Source organism: Crocodylus siamensis, chromosome 14, assembly GCF_052110815.1.
Source record: "Crocodylus siamensis isolate JL-2025a chromosome 14, ASM5211081v1, whole genome shotgun sequence".
NCBI lineage: Eukaryota > Metazoa > Chordata > Crocodylia > Crocodylidae > Crocodylus > Crocodylus siamensis.
In genome coordinates this window covers 9,232,294-9,253,568 of record NC_143408.1, presented here as the reverse complement: position 1 = coordinate 9,253,568, position 21,275 = coordinate 9,232,294, and the positions used below count along the sequence as shown (strand labels likewise).

Here is a 21,275-nt window from a genome sequence, read left to right as displayed (position 1 = left end):
TAAAAATTGTACAATGAAAAAACAACATGTTTTGAAACTGTAACAATGCTTTGCAAGTAACATATCAGGGGGCCTAATTCCAATAAATTTTTTGTTAGAACTAATCTAGCATATTTAGAGACATCCTTCTGAAGTCCATTACATGTTATATAATTAAGGAAACTTTAAGTTTAAACTTTAGTTATTTCAGTTGTATGCTAAACTGAAGCAAGCTTTCAAAAACTTCTGAGGAACCACCATTTTATTGCCTTAATCCAGAAGATTAAATGTAAAATTCTGCAACTGCTTATAAAGAGCTCATTTGAAATTGAATATTAAAAAAAAAAATTGGCTTGTCTTTTCAAGAATGAGCAACATTTATACTGCTGGACGTTCTCTACAGTAAGTGCTACAGTAACCTACTTCAAAATTTTGAATTGCTTTGCAAGAGTAAAATTGCTACAACTTTCCATGCTGCTGTAAAAATACTACAAAAACAGATGGCTTTACAAACCTTCAGGTGCAAAGGTATTCAAACCATTTGCTGTCTGCAAGTGTAAATGACCACATACCGATCATCTACAGTTAACTGCAGTGATATATCCATAATTTGTTCCAATGGCTTGGATACCTCAGTATTTTTAGTGTGTTTTCTGATGCTATCATGATACAGATGTGCTGAAAATCAAAATAAAAACAAACCAAAAAACCAAACAAACAATAGGAAAGGAAAAAAAAAGTTTGAACACACACCACTGGTAGGACACTGCTCAGGACAGTGACGTTTCCTGATGCCTCCCCTTCCACCCCAAGCATGCTCCTGAAATCCTGCACAGTCCCAAACCTAGAAAGTTGAATGGAAGGGTGCCACAGGGCTCAGGGACATGAAAACAGCATGGCTACATTGATTCAGATCTCCTTTCTCCACATCTTACAGCATTGTAGGGCACAGAAGTTTAAAGAATCCAAACTGTTATGATGAAATGGCTTCAGAGGAGGATGATCCTCTCAACATTTACTTCAGTGCATGCATAAGAAAGTCCTGGTGTCTTTGTAATTGAAACACGCTAAAACCGCTACAAGTTGCTTTGCTTCTGCTCCATTCATAGCTTTCATGATTCTCAGATTTATTTTGTTGCTGTCTTCTCATGTGAAGGAGTTGCATTTACCTTTGCACAAATGCACACAGCAACACTAATTTTTTTGACTGCATTTACTGTGAAATGTCCCTCTGTGTAAATAGCCAAAAGAGGCCCATTTTTGAAGACTCGATACATAGGCCTTAGCTGCTAGACTCCTTCAGAAAGGTAAAAAACTTTCCATAATGGAAACTTGTGCAGTGAACGTAAATGAACTGTTAGTTACAAGAAATTAGGAAAAGTCCATTTCTGAATAAATCCTTCAATCAATGTAACTTTTTAAAAAAAGTTTAACATTTTAAATTTTAATTATGTTTCTTAAAAAATAACAGCCGAAGCCCAGAACACTTTCACAGTCTTGGAGGATATTCCACCCTTTAATTAGGACAGGTTTACCTTACCTACAAATTGTCACATCTTAGAGTGAAACTCCACCAGCCTTGCAAGAAGTGCCAGGTATCCATATTCATATCAAATTACAGTGGCAGTCCAATGCAGTTAGTGTGTTTAGCACCTATACTTTGGTCCTGTAAGAGCCTGCTTAGAGCTATGATGGTAGGAAGTTCTTGCAGGAGTAGAAAGACAGGTAAAAACAAAGGAAGTAAGATGCCAGCAGAGGTTCCCCTCTCAACAGAAATTGCAGGCTTGATGAAGGGGTATACCTATGGCAGTCATGCAGCTCTGATTAAAAAAATACCAATCCCTCGCTAGAAAGTAACCTGTCACAGCTTTTCTGGCCATGGCTGGTTCAGGGTTAGACACAGAAATGGGCCTTTACATAATAGGATTCAAATATGTGGTAGAAAAACAAGATTCTGGGGCAAATCTATGCCCAAGTATTAGAAGTCAGGGTCATCAGGCCAAAGAGAGTAAAACCTATCCTGACTCAAATCAGGGCATATCCTAGAAAAGGGGATTATACGAGTGAAAGGCATGCCACTGTGTGTATGTTTTAGTCACTAGTGTGTTTAAAATCACTAGAGCATTCACCTTCCAAAACCAAATGTCCTTATAATTTAAGGCAGGATGAAGGTAGCTGAATGTCATAACAAATGATATAACAAATTAACTTTTAAATTGACCCACTTGGTTTTAAAAAAAAAACAAAAAACATCACCAATTTGTTTTACTGTTCTTTCACCTGCTAGTCCCTTGAGCATTCATCAAGGTTTTCTTGAATGAAGGTAAAGGTAAGTGAATGAAAAATAGGCTCGTTCTCAGAAAATGTTTTAAGCTTCCATGATTCCAGTTGGCACAATCAGGATGGCCAGTGAAAAGGCTAATGCCCTCCAGACCCACTAATCTTGATTCTGTGAAGTTCAGATTCTTCTTTGGATTAGAGCCTTGATACCACCTAACCCAGTGCACACACATTATCCTCTGAGGCACAGTAATTGTAGCATTTGATGTCCAAGAGATTATCAATTTGGCTTTTCATTAGGTAAACACCAGAGTGATGTCTGAATGCTAGGGAGGGGAAGCAGATTAAAGGTACCCACAGATATTTCACCATTATCACAAAGGGCTAAAGTCAGAAGAGTCCTCGGATAGTGCAGCCAATTGTGTGTCAGATTCAGCATGTGCAGGGCTGATCTGATCAGGATACCTTAGTCCAGTTAGCAAGACCTGGCATTTTACTGTATCTTACTTCCCTGTTTTGACTGATGAGAAATCTGAAATGGAAAATGGGCTTTTACATGTATAAGCTCTTGAGAATGAGTTTTACAGCTCAAAAAGCTGCAACATGGAACACAGATTGAAACAGAGGTGCTTTCCTGAAGCATTTGTTTTGACTACTTGGTCATCCAAAAGGAAGAATAATGATTTGTACACTCCCCAACAGATGAAGTGCCAAAAAAAAATACTAGAAATGCTGATGTTCTGATAAAAACTGGAAAATACCTAGTGCACTAGATGCTTAGATACAGAGTACGAGGCCTTCCAAACCATCAAGCAGAAGAAATTGAAAGATTTCTTTTATTGGACTTCAGAGTTTTGCTGAACCTCCACCATGCGGTCTTTACAGATGGACTGAGAAATGGGAGGCCCAGCAAGAGTCAAAACTCACTTATCTTAGTTATCAGAAAGTGAATGCACACCAAAATTTCTCTGCTTTTGTGGAGTCAGACTGGCAACACTGTGGGTGGTGACAAGGAGGTCTAATCTAGAAATGAAGTGGCTTGGATGACTCAAAGGGACACATTCCACTCCTCAAGAAATTAAAAGAACCGTTTCTTTTCTTCCCTTTTCTCCTGGCTGGAAGAGTGGTAGCTTACTCAGACGAATCAAACAGACAACATTAAACAGGATGAAAAGAAACCCGATGAAAGCAAGCACGGCCCAACATGTTACTAGAAACAGATTCTTCTTCATTGGATGAAACCATAACATTGTTCCTCACTCATGTAAGAGAAGAACACAAGACAAAAAAAAAATTAATGCAGCTGAAGCCACCAACAAAAGGACAGTGGTGTCACAAAATCTTCAAGGAAAATTTTAAACTGAGAGTAAGGCTTGGTAAGCTCGCAATAGTAAAACTCCTAACATAGCCTACTCAAGATGTTTTACAGAGTAGCATCCCCCTTTTAACCTTTTAATAAATTATATATATAATACTATGTGTTAAACGGGGGTGCTACTCTGTAAAACATCTTGAGTAGGCTATGTTAGTTTTACTACTGAGAGCTTACCAAGCCTTACTCTTAGTGTGTGTGTTTTTATATATATAAAAATATAAATATATTATATATTTATAATATTATATATTTTTTTATATATATTATTTTTTTAAGGAGCCAGGAAGTGAAAGCAACTACAAGGAAGATCCTGGGATCTTGATAGATGTACTGATGGAAGAGTCAAAAGGCACAAAAAGTTCTGAAGACAGAGGTGATGGAAAAGGATGGAGTGTGTTTATTTAAATAAGGATCTCAGGATGCAATATGGAGCAATGAGTCGAGCAACACTGCTAATGTCCAGAGGACATGGGGAAAGGACAATTTTCTGAGAAGGGAAGGAAATGGAAACACATGGGAAAGGGGCTGGTGAAGGGTCCCGTTCCAGGGCTATTGTTTAGAAAGGACATCCAACCTATCTGAGGATGGATGCGCCTCAAGAGCTTGGGATTGGCAGAAAAGGGAAGGTTGCATCTATAAAATAGTAGAGAGCACTTGAATCAACTGCACGTGAACTCAGCCTCGCTCGTGCTACATAGCCAGAGATGATGTCTACCACCACTGAGCTCTCCTGGAGTCAGCCAAGAAGGGCTATGTACAGCAACAAACTAGCAGGTTACTGGATAGGTGAATGAATGCCTGCTGACTGAAGGAAAAAACAATCCCCCCCCCGCCAAACACACACACTGAAATTAGAGCAAAGTCCCACAGTTGTCTGAACAAGAGGAAGAGTGCCAAAAATAAACGATGGCAACAAGGAGGGGACAGAAATCCAGGGGTGGCACAGGACTGCAGGTCCTGCTGCTGAAAGAGGGCTGCAAAGCAGAATCTTCAAGAACCAGCTTTTGGGCACTAAACAAACACGTGCACTGAACCATCTCCAAAACCCAAAGGGGAGGCCTGACTACTCATTGTTTTTTGGAGATTGGCAGAGATTCGCTCAAAAGAAAAATGCTGCTGCATTGTCCCGATTTCTGCATTTCCTCTGAACTTTGGTGAGAAAACCCAGATAATGGTCTTAAAAGTCACTCAGGTGGAAGACCCTACTCCTGCACACTATGTACCTACCTCCCCTGCATATGCTGTATCTGACATAAGAAAATCCTTTTCAGACTTTCTAAAAGGAACATCTACCATATTTTTAAATCACTGTGGCACATACTTTTTATGTGACAGGTTTGTTATAGTGCTTTTATTTTCACATAATTTTTTCTCCTATGCATCTGCCAAAGGAGAATTATATTATTTTAATGAAGAACTACAGTTCTTTTTTTTAAAACAATACTCTTTAAAAGCTGGACACTTTGTGCAATACTTAGCAAAAAAAATAATATAAAATAAAAAACAAAACAAAATTTGAGCAAAACAAAATCAAATTTAATGGTCTTAAATGCAAAAGTAAAAACAAACAAAAAACACAAAAAAGCAAAAGAAAATTAACAGAAACAGAACAACTCAAAGATTCAAGGCAGTCTGCAGAAAACTTGGGGGATTAATCTTTAAATCTACAAATCAAGGTTTTTTAAAGTAATATCTAACTTGCAAGAAGTAAGTACTTTTCTGCTGAGTGTTCAATACGTAAAGCTAGTCATCAAAACAAAATCCTATTAAAATAGAAAAATCTAGCACTCATTAGAAGGGATGCGAGAAATACAATGCTCAAATGTTTAACTGTTTTTACAAAATAAAACTGCCCTTAGGTATTCAAAACAATAACGATCTTTGAAAATGAGTAAGAATCTTGCTGCATTATAATGTACCAGTAAGTAGTGCACCATGCATTGATATCTGGACAGAAGAGATTCAGTTTGGTAAACAACATATATTCACACTGTTTTTGGAGTTTCGTTTTGACTCTGAAATCTTCACAGAGTTTCTCTGAAACTCTTTGGTCCATTCCTGTTAGAAAATGGGCTTTAAAAGTATTTGTAAAACCTTTTAATTTGACAACTTGGCTACTCTTCAGTGTGCAACTTACCTCATCAATGGTGTTAAAAGTTATGCTAGCATGCTACTACTTACAAGACCTTCACTTTATAAAGTCTACTCCTCAACTAAATGTAGCAATGAAAATTACTTTATAAAGCAGTATACTGCCAACTAAAACAACAGTGCTTTCAACTTTTTTTCCAAGCTTCAAAGGGGGTGGGGGAATGACACACTAATGGAGTCAGCTAGATAGTTCGAATAAAAAAATTCCAGTTTTTGCAGACAATATTCAATGGAACAAAATTCAGTCTCATAAGTGAAAGCATGCTTCAATTTTACCACCATCCAGAGGGACTTAAGCTATTAGGGGCTTCTTATATATATGTTTTCAATGAAATAACTTAAGGAACTTAAAATTGGTCTAACATTGTGGGATTTCAAACATTTGAACATGTCAGTTGCATCCCAGAGTATAAAAACCTTTTTCACTTCTCATTTAGACTAAGACAAACACTTGTGAAAATTGGCGCAAAATGAGTTTTACACTAACAAAAATGTTTCAACTTCTGTCACTCAATTATCTATTTCCATACAAAAAGCACGAGCAAGTTATTTGTGGGACTTGTTGGTTTTGAAGGAAACCTGTAAGATTTTGTCCCCCAGGCGGTAGCCATTAAGACTTGCTATGGCCATTGCAGCTTCTTCATAGTTTGTCATGGTCACAAAACCAAAACCTTTGCACTTGTTGGTGTTGAAATCTCGAATAACTTTCACATTGGTAACCGCACCAAAGGGGCCAAACATCTGCCAAAGGATTCCCTCATCAGCATCTTGACCAAGGTTGTAGATGAAGATACACCAGCCAGAAGATGCGTTTCCTGGAACATTTACACCAGAAAGCCCACTCATGTGATCTACACCCATAGGAGAGAACCTAGCAAATAAAAAGCACAATATTTCATGTAAAAGTTCAATTCAATCAAATAAATTAATTTGAATGGGAAGCAACTGAATAAATATTCTTAAAACTTCTAGTCAAAATATTTGACCCTCCCCATTTACCATAGGATAACCAAATGTCAGCAGGTAGAAAGAGGAACAAAAAAAGAGTCAAGTGCTTTGAATTTGTCACCAGGAGCAAGGGGAAATTATGAAGGAGAAAGGGCTAAGCTAGGCAATAGCTGCAAAGTAGGATTATGCAATTTCCACTATGTGGAGCAATCAATGCTAGTCTGAAGCTCATCTAAAAACTTTCAGGATACTTTATGGCATCAGTATTGAACTACTAAATGCTACTGAGTACCAGAGGCCTTCCACAAGCCTCAAACCATCTTCAGCCATCCCCATTTTCTCTCCAAGAGGCTTGCATAGGGTGTCTTGGAGCTGGGTCTGCCTCTACAATAGATTCTCATGGCTTCTCAGGTCAAATTTTTTTTCCATGAGGAGCATAATGAAGCTTGATCTCTTGTCCACGGTAAGGCAGCAGGTGAAGGCAACCACTTTCACTTCTGACTGGCAGATACAGATACAGGTACCTCAATCTCTAACAAGGTACTCAGTACATCATTAGGACTTCTGTAGTAACGCCCACTAGTTGGAACTACCCACATTGTTAGTACAGTATCACCGCCAGTGGATTTAAATTTTTTTTTTTAGTAATTTGTATATTAATGATTAATATGTTTATATTTAGATACCGACTAATGTATAGTTGGCAGAACTGTAATAATCATAAATACAGAATTTAGTTAATTTTTCCTTGTCTTTTTTTAAATGTAAATGCTGGCATTTCCTGTCATTCAAATCCATGACTTACTAGTTAAACTCTTGACTTCAAGTATTTACTCTTGATTTACACCAGTACAGAAAAACAATCAAGTCCAGGGTGACTGTCCTACCCCATGAACATCGTCCTCTCACTACTCCCTGCAAATCCCACCTCAGCGCTACCTGCATAAACCCCAATGCAATACTTCAAATGAACAAGAGACTTTATTCTCAATGTTTTCTTTCTTCCCCAACTCAAATTCTATTCCCTCACTTATTTTGCCTCTCATGCTCCATTTCTATCCCATAACCTAGGAAATTTAGTGCATTAAGTTATTTTAAGAAAACATCACAAGTTGCATAGCTAAGTACACAAAAACTTTAAGAAAAGTCCAACTGAAGGTCAAACATAAAATGTAATTCTTTTCCCATATACTTACGGACAATTTGATCATGTAAATGTGTATTCACATGCTACTGAAGAGGTACCAAACTGCATTAATTTGAAAAAGCAGCTGGCATGCTAGAAGCAGAAAAAGCATTCTAGAACACATCAAGTGCCCAATATTAAATTGCTAATATGCCAAAATTGCCCAACTTCTTGGACAACGCTTTACTGAGCAGACTTCATGACTTGCCAATATTTATTTCACTTTAAAAAGTTTAGTTTTTTGTGCATGTTTTCTATGTTATTTTTGGGCTTTTTAAATAAGTGTTCAACTTCCCATTATTATTTACATGTGACCAGAAAGAGGCCTTTTTTGGGCTTTTTTAAAAATTATTATTATTTTTTTTTTTTTAAAGATTTACATCTCAACAGATCACCAATCTTGGGGATGGCCATGGATAGGAGGAACTCACTGAACTCAAAGTTCTGCAATGTTGGTTCCAGCAGTCAGTACCTTGTTGCGCTCCTTGTATTTGGGTACTAGGTTCAACAACACCTTAGTGCAACAATTAGCTCCCTTCTAGCTTAAACACTAAAAAGGAAAAACAGCTTTCTGTGAGGATGAAGGAGGAATAGCCAAGATATAAATCATCTGTGCAAAACAATTATAAGAACTAATCTGTTCTCTAGGGGGGAAAAAAAAAAATTAAAATCAACAAAATTTCTTATTCCTGGAAACTAAAAAGCTCCAAGGATGTCCCCAAGGCAACCTACAAAGAAAGCAGCTACAATAAGCATTCTGGGCATATGAACACAAGGGACTGGTTTATAAAAACAGAAAGAGGCAAGATACCCCAAACTCCAAAGAAGTCATCTAAAGGTTCTCTGGTATATAAAGCAAACTTGCAGCAATTGAAAAATGTGCGTGCAGAACTCCACATGCCTACCCCACACATTTTTATTATCTCTTCCTGAACCATGACATTTTGAAAGCTCTTGGGCTGCTATAATGCACCTATGGATGTTTCTAATTAGTATATTTAGACAAATCCAGGATAACCTTGAATTTAAGACAACCTCCTCAATAATTAGACTCTGTATGTGGGAAATATAGAAAACAAATAGTTATAAATATTCCATGTATAGAATCTAATTACAGAAGGGTCATCTTAAATATGTCCCCACCACTGCTAAAGTGGGGAAATCAGCAGGGAGTGGTGGGGGGGAGGGGGGGGGAGGGGTGATATGCAGCCTCCTTGCCCTCTGGCCCTTCCCCCTGCAGCCTGCCTGCCCTCTTTCCCCCTCCCCACATTGTGCCAGCACCTCTACTCCATGCAGCCCCTGCCTGCTTCCCCCCCACCCAACACTCCCCACAGGCTCTCCCCCCACACCTCCTTACTGTCAGATGCGGCTCAGGCTCCATTCCCTCCCAGCACAGAGCACAAAGAAGCACAGCCTCTGCCTGGCCATGCAGCAACATGCTGGGACGGAGCTGTCACCACTGCTCAATTGGCTGGGCAGGGAGGGGATGGTGTTTCCACGCGCTCTGTACCTCTGGAGGGAATGGAAATGGAACCAGACATGCACTGACAGTAAGCTGGGGGGGGCAGGAAATCACACAGAGGCTGCAGAAGCTCCTGCTTCTGCATGCCCTGGGTTGCAGCATGCCCTGGGTTGCAGCCTGTTGTGTGCCCTGTGAACTACAGCTGCCACCATGGCACAGGGCACACCATGGCAGTGGCAGCTTTGGCACACGGCAGCAGGGGCAACTCTGGCTTGGGGAACACAGCTGGAGCGGGCATTGCCGTATGCCCTGTGCCAGAGTTGGAAGTGCTGGAGTCAGACACGCGACTTGGTCCAGATACGGCCCCCCAGGGAGGCTTTTCTAGTCTAGATCTGGCCTGGGGCATGAGGCGAGTTTGACATCCCTGCTATACAAGGGAAGAGCTTTCCCTCAATTTACATAATGGTAACAGAATGAGAAGAAAAAATAATATTTGGGGCATGGGGAGGGGGAAGAAAAAATAATATTTGTTTGCTTTTTTGATCACTTCTGTACAATGATAAGTTTTTATTGAGCCATCTCTAGCAACTCCCAGGTCTTTTTCTTTTCCCCCCCCAAAAAACTTTTACAACCAAGTAGAACCCAACTGTGTTCCATTGTTTGGCCCACGTACCTGGACAGCACCATCTAACTGCAGTCTTTCCACACTGATATAGTAAAAGGTGTAATCAGAAAATCACGTGTCCCAGAGAACATCAGTACATGAAATAAGGACCTATTCTAGAACTCCGAGGCAAGATCGTTTTGCTCAGACGGACCAAATTCCTGGGGAATTACGGTCTTCGCTATAGACTACACAGAGATTGTGCCAAGCACAACGCTTCCATACCAACTATAAAAATAGATTTAGAGGACTTAGAATGATTGTGAACTGGTACAACCCTCTACCACCTCCTCTTGCTGGACTCATAGCCACTCTTTCACATTCATAGATTGTAGAGTCGGAAGGGACCGCGAAGGATCATCACATCCAACCCCCTGCCCCGGGCAGGAAAAGGACTGAGGTCAGACGACCCCAGTCAGGTGCCTATCTAGCCTGCTCTCAAAGACCTCCAAGTTAGGCGATACCACCACCTCTCTTGGCAGCCCACTCCAGATTCTGGCCAGATCTTTTATTTAAAGCCCTCTTCCTCACAGGGACTTCACAGTAAAACAGAAACATGGGCTTTTCCTTATGCTCAAGTCAAACAGTACCTTCTAAGAATCATTAAATGATAGAAAATTAGGGTTGGAAGGGATCTCAGGAGGTCATCAAGTCCAACCCCCTGCTCAAAGCAGGACCAGCCCCAACTAGATCATCCCAGCCAAAGCTTTGTCTAGCCTGTTCTTAAAAAAACCTCCAAGGATGGAGATTCCACAACTTCTTTGGGTAACCTGTTCCAGTGCTTTCCTACCCCCCTAGTGAGAAAGTCTCTTCCAGGCTTACGAAAGCAAGCAGACCACTGACAAATGTAAAAGAGAGGCACTTTACATTAAACTAAACGCAGTGGGTCCCTGCACTGAACCCAGCGCATGCCCGGAAGAGGCAAGGCGTTAGTTCGACTTGGCTCACCCAATGTCTGTATAGATCGGGTGCTTTTGTGGGGGGGTTTTTGGCACTTTTATCAAATAGCCACTGAAGCAGTCTACCTATACAGATGCTGCGGAGCCAGGTCAAAAGTAATGGGCTGCATCTTCCAGTAAAGAGCAGTTTTGTTCTGTTTTTTTTCATTTCTGTCACCAACCATAGTGCCTTTCCCCCAGGCTTATAGAACAAACAGTACTTGTTCTCCATGTTCTGAAAGCAACCTGCACCTTTCAACAGGCTGCAAAGATTTTCCAGACGCACTCAACCTCCTTTTGCCCTTTCTCTTGCAGATAGAGCCTTCTTTAGTACTCTAGACTGGGAATCTGCCCAACAACTGGATTCCCTACACTTGCCCCTAGTGGCACCTTCTTTCTTAAAGGGGCTCTACCCCCAGTCACAACTTGATCAGTGGAATAACATCCAGACAGGAGGATGTAAAAGGACATCTATCGTGCCTTGAATACAAAATCTGATTCAGAACTCAAAATGACAACAGAACTAGATTCCTGGATTATCTGTCCTCTATAGATACCCACACACACTCAACAGACCTCTTACTCTTAGAGACTAAAAACCAATGTCCCTAAAGCGAACTAGAAAGAGGTAATGCAACAAGCATTTTGTGCCTGTCCAGAATGCTGCCCTCAGGGACTGTCACTGATGGATACAGGTATTCTCATCCTTATGCATTAGGGCTCATATAAGCATCCACTAAAGTCTCTGGAAGCTTTTCCACTGATTTAAATAGGCTCTTGGATAGGGGTACTTATCAGACTATTGGGATGAATAACTAAGAACACAACTATGGGTGGATGAGCAGGGCATGAGCCCCTGGGTGCTACTTAAGGGGTCGGGGGGGTGGGGGGAGGGTGCCGAAGTGTAGCTTGGCCCCCCTCCAGCACCTGCCATGCAATGCTGCTGGCAGCTAAGTGCAGCACTGGGCATGAAATGGGTGAGAAGCAGTTGTGGGGTTGGTGCTGGTCAGAGGCTTGCTCCCTTTGGCTTCCATATTAAAACAACCAGCACCGGTTTGCTCTGTTATGCCTCTGTCCAGTGACATCTCTACTATTCTTTCAGTCACATAGGTGAAAAGAATAGTCATATTTAGAGTTCAGCCAATTCAAGCCTAGGGCAGTAGTTCACACCCTCTTTAGACTCTAGGCACTCTCCAAAAACTTTTGTAAACTGAAAGGCACTCTAATTCAAAAACTAAATTATTTATTATAATGCTTGCCTCCTTACAGAAGAGCTAGGCACTGGGGGCAAAGAAGCAGTCAGGCAGGGAGAGCCTGAGCTGGCCTTTGTCTAATCTTCTCACACCTTGCTTGTCTCCTCACATTCCTGGCACCCTGGTTGAGAATCAGGCCTAGCCTATTGAAATCTGTGAAGGGGATGGAAAGAATAGTTGCTGACATTCCTGCAGAGATGCTTCTCGGGTACCCATCTTACAGAAAGATGGAGTGCATTGGGAGGAAAGTACTATGCCCTTTCTTTGTCTTCCTAGAATACAGTAGCCTGGTCTCATCCGTTACAGGGCTACTGGTAGTCCTCTAAAAAAATGTCATCTCAAAATTACCACAGCCATTTTCTCAGTACTCTCTAGGATGCATCCCATCTGATCCTCCTGACATGAAAATCTGAAGTTACCTCTAAGCTATTCCTCCACTACTCTAGGCTTCTCATGTCTTCCCCCATCCTTGCTGCCAACTACATTTATTATCCGATTGCTGACTTTATTTCAGTCTTTGCAAATAAAGAGAGGCATCAAATACTCAAGCCTTCTTCACATAATCCTTTGCACTCAGCAAGAGACCTACTTTCCTTGGTCATCTTACTTCTTACGTACTTGTAGAATAATTTTTATTGCCTTTTGCAATCCTTGCTAGATGCATCTTAAATCACTCCTTGGCCTTCCTAATTTTCTCCTTGTCTGCCCTTGTGAAACTCATTCTTCCCTAGTAACATGGCCAAATTTCCACTTTGAGTTGGTTCAACCAGCCTCACTCCCCTGCTTTGAGTAACCAGGGTAGCCACCAGTCCCACATACAACATAAAGAGATCGATCCCCTAAAAATAGGAAAACCAAAAAAAGAAAGAACAAAGTAAATGCTGAGAGTCCTGATACAGTCATATGGAAGATGCCATTTATTAAAATCAGATTTAGATTCAGTAGTGCAGAAGAGGAGGCAGCAAGATCTATCCCCCCAGGGAAGAGAGAAAGCCAACAGTGACAACCTCCACTGAAATCTGTCCCTTAGAAATTGTAGGCTATTTCATTTGTTTTTCAAATGACTAGTGGGGAACACTAGAAGCAAAGAACTCACCTACCGAGTTCATGCAAGAGAAAAAGAAAAGGACAGACAGATCACAGTGCAGCTGAAGAGACGGATCAGAATCCCATGAAAACTCTTACAACTATAAATCAAAAAGGAAATGACTAGTGATACCCTTGGGAGACGACCCTCCTCCTGACACGGCATGGCATACCCTCATGTTGGAACCAAAGGTTCAGAACTTTGATTAAGTTACCATATCATATCTGTAAGTCAGGGATAGACTGGAGAATGGAGATCTGTTGAGAGACACCTCTCTGATCAACCATCAGGAATTTGCCACATCTTATTTTCTCATTGTATATTATTTTGTGAAATGAACTGTAGCTAGCCTTTAATTTTGCTGTTATAAGAAAAATTATACAAAGCTAAGATTTTATGTTAACCGTCTTCTAATTCAGTCATTTATTTATTTAACACTAAGAATATACAGTATATATATTTTTGCTATTCACATGAAGATATTTACTGCTGAGACAATGTAACATTTTTCCAGGTGAAAATGGGAATGACAGTGCAGGTTTTGGACAGAATCTTCTTTCTAACCTACCTGAATCTTTGTGCTTGGTGATGAACTGGCCCTCCAAATCGTCTAGCTGATGAATGATATAGTTGTGATAACAGTGCCACGTTTTTGTTCTGGTTAGGATTGGCTGCAAACTTCACTGTAATGGGTTCAGAAGAACCTGGGGGTTTGTGACCATTGAAATTTGTAATTGCCTCTTCTGCTTCTGACCTTTTGTCAAACCGGATAAATGCAACCCCTCTGGACAAACCTTTTAACCAAATCAATGAAAGAAAAAAGAAAAAGGAAAAAAGGCAGCTCAGGATTAACTCAGAATAATTTCAAAAGTGAAACCCTCCAAAATAAGTATCATTTCTAAGTTTCATTGTTTTATTGATGGCTCTTTCAACAGCTAAAAACAATACATGCAAATAAATAAAACTTAAAACACATTTATTTCAACCATATAGTGATCCTAGCAATGAAAACACAGCTTAGAATCTGAGGTCAAAATTATGCAGTGTGAGTGTGTTATTGAAATGCAGTATTAAACCAATCTTTTTATTAAATTTCCTCAAACAAAAAAATTGATGGCAACTCCACTGTGTTAAAAATAATGCTGGGGGAGGGGGGGGTCGTCTTTGCTTAATTATGTTATTCAAAGCAGATCTAAAATGTAAGCTGATTTTCAAAAAGGAGATGAGAATCTATGTTGATAACCAATTTTCACACACACCTGTATACATAACATGGGCCTCAGAATTTCCCCTAGTGACCCAAGCCGATTATTCTGGGTCATGTTTTGAGTATCACTTAGACTACCTTAATTTAAAGGCTTCAATTTATGGTAAAGGATGGTAAATTGTTCCAGAAGTTTACTACTTTTACTGCTCACTATTGCTATCATAATTTTTAAGTTTCAACTGTGTTTAGCTTTAACTTCTAGCCATTGTATCTCTTATGTTGTCTGTACATAAGAGCCCTCCTATCAACATTTTTCTTCTAATGTATGTATTTGAAGATTAGATGATCTATGCTTCTAATATATCTTATGTGTAGATAGGTCCAATAAGAATCAAGGTATGAAACCTTTAAAAAAAAAAAAAATCAGTACATATACCATTATCAGATACCTTTTACCAAGAATTTTGCTATCTGTTAAGTGAACATTATGGCCTGCATTTTAAAGATGAGGATAATTTAAATCATGGCCATGAACCAAACAAATGAAAGAGCAGGGAAAAATAAGCATGGGTCTTTACCTACAACATTGTGTAGATGCACCCACATGTGCTTAACCGCTCATTTGATTAATTTGCTGCAGTGTAAAGCAACACAGTCTGCACGTGTGATACTTAGACTGCAGCAAACTAATTTCTGCTGCCGTAAAAACAGTATTGTCCCCAACAGTACTATCTTAAAGCAGTGAAAATAACTGCACCTAAACGTACGTGTAAATGCTGACCCAGGCATAAATTGTGCCTAGTCAGTCTGGGCAGCAGGGGCCAGACCCCTGCCTGCTGCCTAGCCACATGGCTCTGCTCTTTGGGCACTCTTGTGCCCCAGCCAGCCTCTCTGCCATCTGATACTGTGACCTGAAGCCCAGGGTAGACCCCTCCTCTTCCTCTCTCAAAAAACCTGCGGCCAGCCCAGGACTGCTGGACCCTGGCTCAAACTGCTGCAGTCCTGGGCACATATGTAGACACTGCACTCCAGATCCTTTAACTGTGGTTCAAACTGCGCCAGAGTTTATGGTGCCACACTAACTGAATGTGCGGATGCACCCTGCACAATTCTGTAATAGTCAAAGACTGAGACAGAGCAATGCCTTCCTTTTTCTTAATCCCTGCCCTGGGAAGGAAGCAAACAGCTCTGATTTAAGCATGTCATTATTTACTCCTGACTGCAAGGACTATGACTGGCAAGGGCCAACAGTAACACTAGCCTCTCCAGAAAGTTTGGTGGGAAGGGCACTGCCATGAACTTGCTATACCATTACGAGATTGCCTGCATCTTGAAGAATCTGGTACTGGTCAATCACAATCAGAAAACGGACTGGACCAAACTAACCACTGGTGATTATTATTAATATTATTACTGAACACTAATAATATTATGTTCTCACACATCCCTTGCATCATATAGAAGGGCAAACTCCTATGTTAGGGAGAAAGGAGAAAGCACATTCATATCCTTGTAACAGATGTTACATAGCTGCAGGGTTCAACAGGTCCTAGGCAAATGTACAAATCTCGCTTCTCTTCCATTCCTGTGCTATACTTCTCTTTTGTCCTACCTTACTCTTCAGCTAAAAGTGTAAGTATCAAGGTATAACTATTTTTGGACAAAGGGACTTCCAAAATGACTAGAAGTAGAAAGCTGGAACTTGGCAGGGGAAGAGGCTTCACTGAGAAGCATCGTCTAAGTCAGTGGTTCTCACCCTTCAAGGCACCCCCCTCCATAACTTTTCAGAATTTGGAATCACTCCAGTTAAGAACTACTGCTGTACCACCTCATCTTACCTCTGTGATCCCCAACAAATGTGCTGCCATTGCTGACAGTTTGGTGAAAGTATCCCACATTCCTTGTGCACAGCCTGATCATGAAGTGTCTGTGGCAAAAGTGCATCCTTCTGCCCGCATTAGTTTTATCTGGTAAACCTAATGCAGACAGAAGCACCTTCACTTGCCACCACAGTTGCTTTTCAGTTTGACCTCACATGCTCCTCCCACAAAGAAAGCAAGCAGGGCAGTTCCACCTGGCTGTGATTTCCCTAAATGGGTCTTGCAGAAGCCTGTGCGCTCTGGTGAAAGCCTGGTTTCAACTGGTCCAAATTATATGGTTAAGGAAAAAAAGCATTTTGAACTAAAGAAAAAGAAAAAATTTGAATGCATATATGTGTTACCAGTGTTTTGAAGGGAAAGACTATTGTGCTACATATGCAATGACTAGCTTAGCTCCACCATGTAGACAGTATGCCTCCTTCAACTACTACATAGTCAAAGTCACCTAGGATTCAGAAAGCACACACACAATCTTTCATGAGTTTATCTTCCAAGCTGCTCACTAAATTAGACATTGGCAACATAAATCCACGTCTCAAACAGTGATTATTAACTTGCATCAAAAGGTATTCCATGTGACAGACAAGAAGGCCAAGAACATATCCTACTACACTTATTAGGCATTTCCATGGACTTAGAGGTCTTAAGTGTGATCCTATTCTTTATAGTGCTTCCTCCACCACCTGTGGCTTGCAGGGCGTTTCGCAGCAGGCCTGTTCCACTGTCAGCATCAGTCCCAGATGGCTTGGGGTCTGGAACCAGATCTAGGACTCTAGGCCCAGCACCCACAATCACCTGATTGTCAGAACTGGCCCAGACATTCCTAGGTTTCCAACTGGACCCAGGGCTGTCCAGGCCATTGCCCACAATCAACCATCAACACCAGCACTGGACCACCCCCTGGGGCTACCCCTGGCCTCATCTCCAGGGAATACGCTGAAGCAGCCATGAGGTCTGCGACAGAGCTGCTCCCTGTCCAATCCACAGGATGGGGTTCTGGCAGCACTGCAGTGGTGTAACCAGGATCTAAAGAATTTTATGCCCCAGCCCAGATATGATAGGGCACAGGATGCATGATTTTGGAAATAGGGCATAAAATTCTTCAGATATTAAAATTAATGGTAGAATTTATATCTGCCAAGGGCCCTAAGCACTTAACAGGTAAGTGGGATGAGGCCCTGAGTTTTAAGTGGTGCATACTAAATGAAAGAGATGAGAAGCAACTCCCTTTAAGTGCACACAGTACGGGAGTGGGTGCTCTGGGTGTGCCTAGTCAAAGATTCAGATTATGAAGGTACTTTTTTTCCCCTTCTATTACAAAACCTAATATAAAAATCTATCAAGAAGATGAAATTAATAAATACTTAACACAATAAATGACAAACAGATTGAAAACACCTGTCATATTTCATACATAATGGATAGGCTGGATTTTTGTTCTACAAAAATATCTGTAATTCTATAGAGAAAAGTAAAGGTAATCTAATTTGATTTTTTACATCGTAAACCAATTACTTACAGCAGTGGTTTTCAACCCATGGTCTGCAGACCCCTGGGGGTTGGCAGGCTTTATCTAAAGGGATTTGTGAGAGATGACTATGATCTTTCAAAAGTATGTGAATGACCATACTTACAATTCAAAGGTGTCTGCACCTCCATTCAAAATTTTTTAGGGGTCTGCAACTGAAAAATGCTGAAAACCACTAGCCTGAAGCAATGAGAAAACATTAACTGATCAATTTAGAGTGTCATCTACAAAAAGACTATTTCAGAAAATTCAAGTGGTCTTTCCATGGATACAATGATCAATATTGGACTCCATAATTTTTTAGCACATAAAACTACCTGGAAAATTTTAAATTAATTCAAGGCTCTAACCACCTTTAAAAAATAAATAAATAAAAAAATAGACATTTCTGTGCACCTTGTAAAGTCAAGTTTTTATGTACCTAACATAATTATGCTTACCTGTGGTTTGATCCACAAGTACACGCGAGTTGATGATGCGTCCAAACCGTGAAAACATATCTTCTACATCTTTTTGTGTCATTGACCTCGGAAGTCCACTAATGTACAAGTTAGCATCTTTGATAACTTCAGAACTTGGACGAGCATAAGAAACCTTCAAAATAAATGTTTTTGCAGTACATGGAATTATATGATTAAATTAAACAGCACTTGGGTTTTTTTATTAAAAGACATCTAAAACGCAAGCAATTTTTCCTACAGTATTTTTATAAACGAGAGAAAAAAAAGCAAGTGGGCACGAGAGGAAAGATAAGAGATCTTATTTGATGCAAAAAGATGTTACACATTCCCTTCTGGGGATGAGCTAACAATAGCCCAGTACTGATGATATCAATGAACCTTCATGATAAAAGTTTTTATTGGGTACCAGACCTAGTATATGTTATGTCAATGCCTAGTAAATACCAATAGGTGTATTCGACCACCAGCTGAAAAACTTAATAACATCAATGACAGTTTTAGCACTTAAAACTAAGCAGAATTAGCATGTATCCTCCTTCTCACTGAAAAATGAGAACATTACAAACAATCTCATAACGTCTGAAAGTCTATCCTTTACAGGAAAATGGTAGAAATTCAAACCAACTAATATAATATGCACTCCTTTTTCATATTTTAAGGCAGAGCTCATCATCAAGTACCTGAGTTTCACATGAGTTCAATCCAAAAGCCAGGCAACAATTTGGAATAGTCTTACCTACTGTGGACAGACACAGTCATCACATGTGGCATTGGGATAGAACCCATGACCTGCCAGTAATTATGTACCAGGTGTATGAAACTGTCAACTAGACACTACAGTGATGAGTGCTCTAAAAACGGAGGGAAGGAGAAAGAGAGAATCTTTGAAAATCAAGCTGTTACAAAGCAGAAGTGTTTGACAGCTCATTCCATTGTACTATTCTTCTATACATGCCCCTGTTCTTAGTTTGAAGCTCTCCACTGCAGCATTCACTGAAGGAGAGTAAACAACAAAAAACTAACATTCATTTGAACAAAAATTTTTAAGATTACAGAGTAATAAGAATTTCTAATATAAATTGTTAACAATTTCAGTAAACATGTTTTGCAAAGCAAATGGTACCTGTCTCGTACAAGGGGTGGTGGTGAGGAATTTAAGTGACATCTCCAAGGACAAGTACTTTGGGATCTCAAGAGAAAGGGCTGTTACTAACATTCAAACCTAATGCATGGCCACTAGCAGCAAAGGTGGTGCTGACATTCAAAGAAATTGGTTCATGTTTACAAAATGCTAAGATAAAACACCACCAAAAATATACCCCGCCCCCCCCAAGTTAGGATCCGAAATCCATGTTTAAACATCTAAACCAGTGGTCTCCAAAGTGGGGTGCGCAAGATGATCCATTGGGGTGCAGGAAGAAAATATTAGAACTTCTAGTTACATTTATTTTTTTTAATCTAAAAAAAATAAGACAGAAATTAAGCTTTACTAATATTTAATATACGGACTGACACTGGCGCCCTCACTCTGTTTGTATGTCAGACGGTCATGTGTCACGTATGGTATGCGAGTAGTACATGTATATAATCTATAAATAAATAAATAAATATACATATATTGGGGGTGCATGCTCAAAATTTTTTTTACTGATAGGGGTGCACAATCAAAAAAGTTTGGAGACCACTGATCTAAAACAAGTGGCCCAGTTTTCAAGTGTTGAATACTCAGCAGTCCACACTGATTTCACCTGTAAACTCGTGCTATTAAAACTGTTTTAAGATCTGATTTTCATAAGTATAATGAAACAGTTAAATGTTAATTACAGGTTTTCAAAATGCACTCATAAAAAGTTTAACTAGTCAGATGATCTTTGCAAATACTTGCCTCTCTTGTTAGGAACTTTCACTCACTCAAGATATTAAGTTACTATTCATTCCTGAGGTTTTAAACTGGCAAGGCACAAAGAAGTCTAAAAGAAATTGGGGAGGGACAGCTGAGCAGGAGAAGGTATTACAATTCTAGAATGCCAGAGCTCCGCTTAACTATTCTAAATATATAATGTCACATTTTAAGGTGTAAACTATAAAAATCCATGCTTGCTACCTTGATAGTTTTTGACTGAAGTCGCAGGCCATTCAGTGTGTTTATTGCTCTTTCAGCATCTTTTGCAGTCACGTAGTTCACAAAGCCATAGCCTAAGCTGTGTCCTGCATGGAAGAATATTTTACATTAATCCTAATAAAAAGCGATGTGGCTGCTGAAATTAAAGGTGCTCGTTTCTTAGCCAAGATCAAAACAACACACAGACATCATATGTAAAAACCCTTTAGAGCAACTATGGTAAAAATGTGCCGTTAAGTTTTTCAGGGCTGACAACTGTGTGGGCAGTCTGATGTGACGCTCCTCCACTTTCCACTTCAGACATTTATCCATTTTTGAGGCTAGTGTACCACAAATAATAAGCAGGGAGCCCCCAGGAAACAAGTCATTTCAGTTCGAAACACTGACTTGGGAATACTAAGCCATCATCATAAAACTACAATCAGCAAACTGTCACACAGAAGTAGTCATGGTATGTGACATTGTTTTCACTTCTGATCTTGTAAAACAGAATAGTTAAATAGACAAAAGAACAAAGCATTACATTAAACTCCTAAATATACAGTAGCAAGCAAGATATTTTGGCATATGAAACTAACTGGAGGGGAAAAGAAAAAACAAAAGTATCACAAAATTATCAGTTTTCCTGCAGTTGTTCCAGTAACTCAGTCCTCCATTCCTGGGGACAGAAGTTGAGTTTTTTCTTTTCTCTTTCATACAACCCCTATGATTTATCTGTCACACTGCATACAAAGTTAAAAATGGGCAAAACCTT

General features: G+C 39.9%; 1 protein-coding gene across 2 annotated transcripts in view; it reads right to left on the bottom strand.

Annotated features, from left to right (window-relative positions):
* Positions 1–5,148: 5,148 nt before the first annotated feature.
* Positions 5,149–21,275, bottom strand: part of ELAVL1 (ELAV like RNA binding protein 1) — a 65,748-nt gene continuing 49,621 nt past the window's right edge. For both annotated transcript variants that reach the window (XM_090027661.1, XM_090027660.1), the window contains exons 3-6: positions 20,504–20,607; positions 18,379–18,532; positions 13,892–14,117; positions 5,149–6,656 (exon numbers count right to left, since the gene is read on the bottom strand). In XM_090027661.1, coding sequence (XP_089883787.1) covers positions 6,332–6,656; positions 13,892–14,117; positions 18,379–18,532; positions 20,504–20,607 — 809 coding nt within the window. In that variant the 3' untranslated portion in view covers positions 5,149–6,331. The remainder of the gene's footprint in view (positions 6,657–13,891; positions 14,118–18,378; positions 18,533–20,503; positions 20,608–21,275) is intronic.